The following is a 9,031-nucleotide window of genomic DNA, read 5'->3' as shown; positions in this document are numbered from 1 at the left end:
CACTTAGGTTGCTTCCATGTCCTGGCTATTGTAAATAGAGCTGCAATTAACATTGTGGTACATGACTTTTTGAATTATGGTTTTCTCAGGGTATATGCTGAGTAGTGGGGTTGCTGGGTCGTATGGTAGTTCTATTTGTAGTTTTTTAAGGAACCTCCATACTGTTCTCCATAGTGGCTGTATCAATTTACATTGCCACCAACAGTGCAAGAGGGTTCCCTTTTCTCCACACCCTGTACTTCTGTTGTTAATAATACTAGTTGAGATTCAGTTCTGAGTCTCTGAAAACTGGCCTTTTACTTTCACTGGTTCTTGTTTATTTCTTTAAATTTCTTTTAAAGAACTATGTTGCTTTTCCCCAGTACTGTGTAGCTTTATTCAGTGTCCTTCCTTCCTTCCCGTTAATTTATCCAGGCTGCTTAGGTTTAAAGAATTTTTAACTCTTTTCATTTTAACCTTTAATTTGTAGTTTTTGCTTGAATTTCCTGTCAATATTATCTAAATTAAGGGAAGGAGTTGAGATTTTCATTCTTAAAAACAATGTATGCATCATCAGTAGATAATTCACTTGATTGAACCCCAGTGGCATTTATATTTTTGTTTTGGCCTTCAGTTGGATGTAGAGTGAAGGCTTTTATTGATACTTACCCTTTTTACCAAACAACATGCTTCTTAGGGTTAGTGATGTTTAAAAGCAAATAGAGCCTTATGTTTGGGTACATACATGTTGGTTGGTGATCCCTTTTAATGATCTTCAACAATGATGTTTATCAGCTATTCCTTGAGCGAGAGCGAGCAGCACAGTTGGCAGAAAGTAAAACAGATGAATTGATCAAAGATGCTCCCACCACTCAGCATGATAAGAGTGGAGAGTGGCAAGAAACAAGTGGAGAAATACAGTGGGTATCAACTGAAAAGACTGATGGTACAGAAGAGAAACATAAGAAGGAGGAGGACGATGAAGAACTTGACCTCAATAAAGGTATATTTATTTTGACTGGTGTATTAAAAAAAAGTAATGTGGTTTTTTTCCTGCAAGACTTTCTTTTAATTCATGTGTTGTCATAATCTTGCTATCTTATGGCCTCTCTAGTTCAGTGCAGACAAGCTTTGCTTTTTCATAGTTCTTCTTCATTGGCTTCCTAGTGAGGAAGGTGTATATGTGCAGTGTGGGGAAGGTTTGCTTTTTCTCCCTAGTTGTACTCATCTGTAAAGAGAAGCAGCCAAATAATATGACCTCTAAAGGTTTTTGGAGTTTTGAAATTTTGCCCATATTTAAAATTGGGTTGTCTTTTTTTGTTGTTGTTGAGTTGTAAGAATTCTGTGTATTTTAGAGACTTGACTCTTATCAAGTACATGATTTGCAGATAAATTCTGTGAGTTGTCTTCACTTTTTTGATGGTGAAGCTTTAAATTTGATGAAGCTTTAAATTCGATGAAGTCTAACTTAACCTGTTTTTTATGTTGTCACTTGTGGTTTTGGTGTTGTGTCTAAGAAACCATTCTAACCCAAGGTCACAAAGATTTAGTCCTGTGTTTTCTTCTAAAAGTTTTATGGTTTTAGCTTTTACATTAAGGTCCCTCTTCCATTTGTGTTATTTTTTTGTTAATTTGTGTGGATATCCCATCTTCCTAGCACCATTTATCGATGTTCAGCAGTTTTGAAGAAAAGATGACAGTTGTTGGTTTCCTGGGGGCGTTTGTTTGTTTTTCTTGTGGGCTTTTTTTTGGATGTACTGTTACAGTTTTCTGTTTTAATACTTTCAGCCCTTCAGCATGCTGGCAAACACATGGAGGATTGCATTGTGGCCTCATACACAGCACTACTTCTCGGGTGTCTCTGCCAGGAGAGTCCAGTAAGTTCAGTGTTGTTTCATGTATCTTAAAAGGATTCCATTGCGACCACTTCACATCATTACCTAATTAACTTAGTTATTATTTATTTCCCCTCATGCTAAAAACATATATTTGGTGAACTTTAGAAGGTACATTTCAAAGTAAGAGTATATTGGGTTTTATGAGTAAGTTCCAGATTGATGGAGGAATCGATATCACATGTCTTTGGTTGAAGTAAAAGAACATCATATAAAACCTGCGCTCAACTGACTTAACATGGAAAAGTCTAGCCTCAGTGATACCATCAAGGACTCATAATTTCTATTTTTAAACTCTGCTGTCCTTTGCATGTTGTCTTATCTTTTGCTAGCTCTCTTCATGGCTCTATGCTGACTCTGGCTGTGTGTCTCATCTAGTTAAATAATGTCCAGCAGAAGAATGTGGCCTCTTTGTTTCTTTGTAAGAGCAATGGTTTCTTTTCTCTAGGACCTCTCCTCACCCACTGCAAAAAGTAGACTTCCCTTTACCTTGGCCAACATTAGCTCACATGCTTTTGTTTGATCTACTCACTGGCCGGGAAAATGGGATTACTATGTGAGATTTAGATCATCATGATTTAACTACGAGAGAAGCATGTGAGTGTCTACACAGTTGGGCTGAATCAGCGCAAAAGTGGACAGTTCTGGCTATTCAGTCTGCTTTAAAATTGGGGACATGTGGATTTTTTCTTTTCTTTTTTTTTTTTTTTTTTTTTTTAAAAACAGAAAGGCCCAGTAGAAGAGCCAAATTTTACAATAAAAGGGAGGTGGTTTTTTTCCCTTATAAGCAAGGGCATTCAGGATGCAAGAGTGGAGATGTGTTGTATAGTGGGATGGTTAGTTTCTCTTTTCTGAGACTGGAGGATTAGAAGAACATAATTATGATACGAAGGGCTTCTATCAATCAGCCTACCCTTATTTCCTCATTTTTGCCATTGAGTTTTCTGCATTGCCCTGTATCTGTCTTAAGTCCTGTGTATTTTTCTGAATGCTTCTTGTTCATCTCTTCCATATTTATATTGTAGACAAGCTCAGATCTAAATGTACAGTAGCCCACTTCGTTGTGGCCCTTGCTGGCACAGCTGCTTTCAGGATCAAGACCAGAGTTCTTACTGTGGCTCTGGAGGCCCTGCAAATCTTTATTCCCTTTCCTGAATCTCTTCAGCTCAGCTCTTTTCCTTATTTCCTTAAAATCCGGGGATTTAAGGACAAATGAGAAACACATACCAAGCAAAGGGAAGGAGGAAGACTCCGCCCTCACCCCCCCAAAAGAAAAAAAACAATGGGTATGCTATTTAAGTTTAAAGATTTTTAGGTATTGTATTTTGTATACACCTGGTTTCAAGCATGTTCTTCCTTAAATAATCATTCTTAAAATTAACATTATCAGATGTGATTTATTTAGGGCCATCTTTCCCATGTTAATAATTTCCTATTTGTCTCTCTCCTGTCTCTAAAGAGATCATAAGATCCTTAGGTTGTAAACAATATTGTGAATTCATAGAGCCCAGGATGCCTTTGTTGCCTTGGGAATCATTATGATTAACCCCAAAGAGCTAGCTAATGCCACAAAATGTAAAAGAAACTGGTTTGCCCAGTGTTTAAGTGGAGGAGAGACAAGAAAGCAGGTGGTTATATGCAGTTAAGTGCTGCTTTATTGTAAAGGACAACATGCTTAGGAAGCCCAGGAGACTCTGGTGTCATTTTCCATTACCCACTATACATCTTGGTGCATTGCAATGGTCAGTCTTCTCTCTGGTCTTTCTGTCCTTGCTGCTCTCTTGACACTCTCCATTCCTGAAATCCTACACACTGCCACCATATCTGACTTCCTTAAGAGCACATCTGATCATGTAACTTCTCTCTCATCAATCTTTCCTGACTCACCATCATTTAGGGAATGATGACTTTGTTTACTGCTGTAAGACTCCAAACTTAAATGCTTCTCCAATTTTTATTTTTTCTTTTAAATTTTATTTTATTGAAGTATAGTTGATCCAGTATTAAAATCTGTCATACCCTGTGGGTACTTTTTCTAAATTTCCCAAATAGGCCATGCCATTTCACATCTTTTCTTTTTATACCTGCTGCACACTATTTAAAAATAAATGCTCAGGGACTTCCCTGGTGGTCCAGTGGTAAAGAATCCGCCTTTCAATGCAGGGGACACGGGTTCGATCCCTGGTCAGGGAACTAAGATCCCACATGCTGTGCAGCGCGGCCAGTACTTTTTCTAAATTTCCCAAATAGGCCATGCCATTTCACATCTTTTCTTTTTATACCTGCTGCACACTATTTAAAAATAAATGCTCAGGGACTTCCCTGGTGGTCCAGTGGTAAAGAATCCGCCTTTCAATGCAGGGGACACGGGTTCGATCCCTGGTCAGGGAACTAAGATCCCACATGCTGTGCAGCGCGGCCAAAAAAAAAAAAAATGCTCAGGCTCTCCTTCCTATGCCTCAGCTACTTATTATGTATTCTGTAATGTGTTGATAGAAAAGGATTTGATTTGGGTTGTTGAGGGCTTTCACTCAAAATCTAGGATCTAATCATTTATTCTGAATGATAGAAATACACTTTTTATTGAGCACTCTTCAGACAACATAGCCGCTATTCTTCCCACCACTGTGCTATCATGTCCCTTTCCTAGAAACTGGTTAAAGATGTTATTAAATCCAGCGTTCCTTTACGTCTGCAGTTAGTTACCATAGCTATTGCCCTTATAATATTACTCTCCACTTTTCAGTATATTTAAAAAATATAAGTATTTTAAAGATTTTAGCTCCAAGATCTAACTCAGTAGCAGTGAAAGTGGGAAGGAGGGGATTGGTTGCAAATTTCCTACGAGATAATAATGTACTCTTTCGTCCCCTGCCTCCATCAACAAAAATCAAATCAGAAGTTTCCCACTTCCTCCCCATCTTGTGGCCCAAATCTCAGGACAACATTTTTTTCTATGTGCTTTTTATTATAGGTAAGCCTCCTTAGAAGAGCTTTTCCTTTTATTCTTTATGAACCTTTAAAGCATTTAAAAACTATATTGAAATAAAACAGTTTTTTAAAGCAGGCCATATATTTTTCTTACAACAAATTGGTTTATATATAGTTTGGCTGCTTCTTGGTAATAATGGAGGGAAACATTTTAATCTTCTCTCCTGGCATTGCCTACATTTTCCTTCTCATAGATGATATTACATTATCTTTGGAAAGATATAGTTAATTCCTAGCCTACATAGGAACACTAAGAATTTTCTTTGTATTCCTAAGCAGCTTTTCGGATACATTCTAAGTCTGTACTCCTTCCCTCTCCTTACATCTCCCCCGCCCCCCCCACAACACTCTCCTTACATCTCCCCCTGCCCCAACACACACATTCAACAGTGCATTTTGTTATTTCAGGCATCTTTCTGTGCATTTACAGAAGTAAATATGCACACGTTTCTTTGTAGCCTTTGTCAGCTTTACCTTTTTTCCTTTCTTTCTCAGAATGGGATACAGTAGGGAATGGACACACGCTTACAGAATTAAGGAGTGTGAAAAAGGAAATCACATAGGTCCTTGAACTACTATCTACAAGGAGTTCAAGGACCTCGTAGAAGTTTGAAATAGGGTGTGTGTGCCAAAACCAACAACACAGCGCAGGGTTCAAGCTCATGTTTTCTGTCGCCTGATCAATGTTTCCATGTTTCCTCAGATCAATGTGACCACTGTGCGTGAGTATCTGCCAGAAGGGGACTTTTCAATAATGACAGAGATGCTCAAAAAATTCTTGAGCTTCATGAATCTTACTGTAAGTGGCTTCTATTGCAGCTTCTGTAGTTTTAAATATGATACATTAATGACAGTAGAAATACAAATATTTGGCCGTAGTGAATAAAAGCAAAAAAAAATGATTCTCTTTTGGGCTTCCCTGGTGGTGCAGTGGTTGAGAATCCGCCTGCTGATGCAGGGGACACAGGTTCATGCCCCGGTCCGGGAAGATCCCACATGCCACGGAGCGGCTAGGCCCGTGAGCCATGGCCGCTGAGCCTGCACGTCCAGAGCCTGTGCTCCGCAACGGGAGAGGCCACAACAGTGAGAGGCCTGCGTACCGCAAAAAAAAAAAGATTCTCTTTTAATAATTATGTTCTATTTCTTTAAGATAACTGAATTATTATGGCCAAATATATTGATACTATATTATCAAAGCCACAATTTAATCTGTTTTGATTCATAGTGTTTGGTTTCGTAAAGCTAAAGAATTTAAGCTTTGATTCAATACTTTTGAAAATTTGATAAATATTAATTGTTACTTCCTGCTCCCCCCCCACCCCCACCCCGGACCTCCAATCCTCCCCTTTTCAGTGTGCTGTTGGAACCACAGGCCAGAAATCTATCTCTAGAGTGATTGAATACTTGGAACATTGCTAGCTGCTTTACCTTTGCTTCAGGTGCTCGGTAATGCTGGAGCTATTCTTAGACAAAGAAAAGTCACGAAAGAAGTCCTTGAAGATATACCAAGAACATTCATCAGTATCATTGATATGTGGATTTTTAAGGCCACCTGATTTCTTCTTCGTCATGCATTCTGCATTTGCTAAATGACAGTTACTACATCAATCTGCAACTATCAAAAATGAGGGAAAAGGTTCAGGCTGTTAACAGTTCCACACAGTATTTAAACACACTTTGGCAGAATTTATACTCTCCCCTTGTTTTCTTGCTTTTATTCTGGGCAAGTTTTAAGGGGAAAATTTGTGCTGCTGTTAGTGCAACTGCTGTGTATGTTGAGCCACTGTTGTCATGCCAGCCAGGTGCAAAGGCAGCTTAGCTACTGAGGTATCGAATGTTCTGGGGACATTCTAGACAACAGCTTAGTTCCTTTTTCAGGCTCATTTGCTTTTGCTTTTTTGTTGAATGATTCCGATCGTAAATAAAGCTTTTAATAATTTTGTGAATTTTTTTGTTGTTGTTCCCTGAACTACTGTCTATATTTAAAATTAGATGGAATCCAAAGACACAAGGGATTAATAGTATATTTTTTTATTCTTGATTTGGTTTGGGTTGTCAAAACTATTTTTCACCTTTGAGACCATGACCATATTCATTATCATATCATAATGAGTCATAGCTATAGACGCAAGAAAACAAATAACAGTTTGAGGGAATATAAGATGATGTGCCCTGTTAAAAGGATGAAGCAAAATAGACAAACCCAGGGTAGTTTACCCTTAATGTTAGGGGAGGCTCTTGAAACATGATTAAGTTTTGAGGGAGAACTCTCTAGATATATTTTCTAATGTTCAGTACAGTAAATATAAGTAAGCTAAAACACCAATGTAGAATTCATGTTTCCAGATAACATGTATATTCTTCTATAAGAGTGACAGGATCAAATGCATAAACGCAAAGCCTTAAATTGTTGGTTTAGAGAAGATCCTTTTTTTCATTCAGATTCTTTTAGTTCATAGAACAGTGTGTTGTTTGTTTGGAACACACAAAACACATTTTATGTATTTAATTTCACAACACTGCAAATTTTTATTATATTAATTATTGTTCAGACCACTGGTTAATACATTTTTTCCTTTTTTCTTGATCAGGCCTGAATACAGGCTTTCCAGAGATTTCATTTAATACATTAAAATACGTTTCAGGTAGTTATGTTTCTTCATTGGATTTGTAAAACTTGAAGCCATAAAAATATTAGTTTGGTGTGTATTGGGGAAAATAGCTGAAAGTCTAATTTTTACCTATTTAGACTTTGTTATTTCCTTGTATAAAGTGACAAATTGGGGCTCTTGGATCAGTGCCACCTGTAATGTTTTTTAATGCAGTGGCTGCCTTTTATTGTCTTCCTATTTTTGATAATGCAGATTGTTGGGAAATCTATAAGGAAGTAACTGATTCCAGTCAAATTGTTTTCTTCTTCCTCCTACCCACCCCAAACCCCACCCATCACCTTTTAAGAGCATAGTATGCCAGTGTAACTTGGGAAAGATTGAGGTTGTATTTGCCCTGAGTATAAAAGCTAGCTTAACAAACTATTTTAAAAGCTTATTGGTGAATGATATCCATAAAATTGAATTAGTTATTTTAAAATACACTGATATTTATTACTCATTGGATTTAGGAAGAGATTTTTAGTGTTGATCAAACTGACTTGTGGCAGATGGTAAGGGGTATTATAAAACATTTGGATAAGAACAATCAGGGCGAACTACATTTTTCTGTTACACTGGTAATCATTTGAGAATTGATTTACCTCAGTGTTTAACAGTTTTTTTGTTTTGTTTTGTTTTTTAAATAATAACTAATTGTCAAGCACTGATAGAGATGCAGATTTTGGTGGGGAGTGGTGGGGGAGAAATCACCTCACCAACCGCAGTGCATTTGTGTGTTTTTAACCCTCAGAGAACTCTGCATTTTAGGGTACTTGAGGCTGACTTGCAAATTAACTAAAGTTTTAAAGTAACCTTTTTTTCCATTGTAAATATTTCTGTAAATACTACCAATTGGAAATTAGAAGGTAGAGTACTTTTTTGAATCCAATCCTATTTTTATTTTATACAGTATTTCTCAGCTGTGATCTTTGGAGCAAAAGCCAACGGCAGGAAAAAAAATAGTTTGTACCAGTTTCATGAAGTATGTCTTTGGGTTTTTGTAAATAATTTTAACTCAAATAAAATTGCTACTTTCAATACACATGTTGTCTTTAACATAAATCTATTGAACTATCTTGGAGGAAGAAGTCTCACGAACTTGATATAGCCAACTAATGGGAAACATGATGTGTCACTTAAGTGAGTTTCACACTTTGAATATGCACATAAAAATTTAACCAATTTTTGTTAAACACTATGTATCTCCCCATGTTTTTAATAATACTCATCTGAATGTAATGTCAACTGAGCAACTCACGTATTAGGGATGGTAGTTTTCTGGTTGAGTAGTCATGCCCTTGGTGTGTTTATTAAGTTGCTTTAATCCTTTTCCTCTTCTGAATATGACCCAAGACTTCTTTGCGTTTGAATTTTTAGAGCTGCTTTTTAGTTTTTCAGTTTTCTTTAGTTGACAGCCTTTAAGTTTCCTGTATTTACTCAAGTGGGTTCCTCAACCTCTCCTCAGTGCTTTTAACTACAAACCTAGATGAAAGGATCTGTCCTGGAAGTTCCCAT

The 9,031-nt window shown here is 37.1% G+C and overlaps 1 protein-coding gene across 4 annotated transcripts in view; it reads left to right on the top strand.

Annotated features, from left to right (window-relative positions):
* The window catches only part of WAPL (WAPL cohesin release factor), an 82,981-nt gene extending 76,170 nt beyond the window's left edge, over positions 1 to 6,811 (top strand). For all 4 annotated transcript variants that reach the window (XM_028481686.1, XM_007122074.4, XM_007122075.4 and 1 more), the window contains 4 exons: positions 775 to 982; positions 1,768 to 1,856; positions 5,569 to 5,664; positions 6,219 to 6,811. In XM_028481686.1, coding sequence (XP_028337487.1) covers positions 775 to 982; positions 1,768 to 1,856; positions 5,569 to 5,664; positions 6,219 to 6,284 — 459 coding nt within the window. In that variant the 3' untranslated portion in view covers positions 6,285 to 6,811. The remainder of the gene's footprint in view (positions 1 to 774; positions 983 to 1,767; positions 1,857 to 5,568; positions 5,665 to 6,218) is intronic.
* The last annotated feature ends 2,220 nt before the right edge of the window (positions 6,812 to 9,031 follow it).

Source organism: Physeter macrocephalus, chromosome 20 (assembly GCF_002837175.3).
Source record: "Physeter macrocephalus isolate SW-GA chromosome 20, ASM283717v5, whole genome shotgun sequence".
Taxonomy (NCBI): domain Eukaryota; kingdom Metazoa; phylum Chordata; class Mammalia; order Artiodactyla; family Physeteridae; genus Physeter; species Physeter macrocephalus.
The sequence above is the reverse complement of the archived record's forward strand: the minus strand, read 5'-3'. Positions and strand labels throughout refer to the sequence as shown.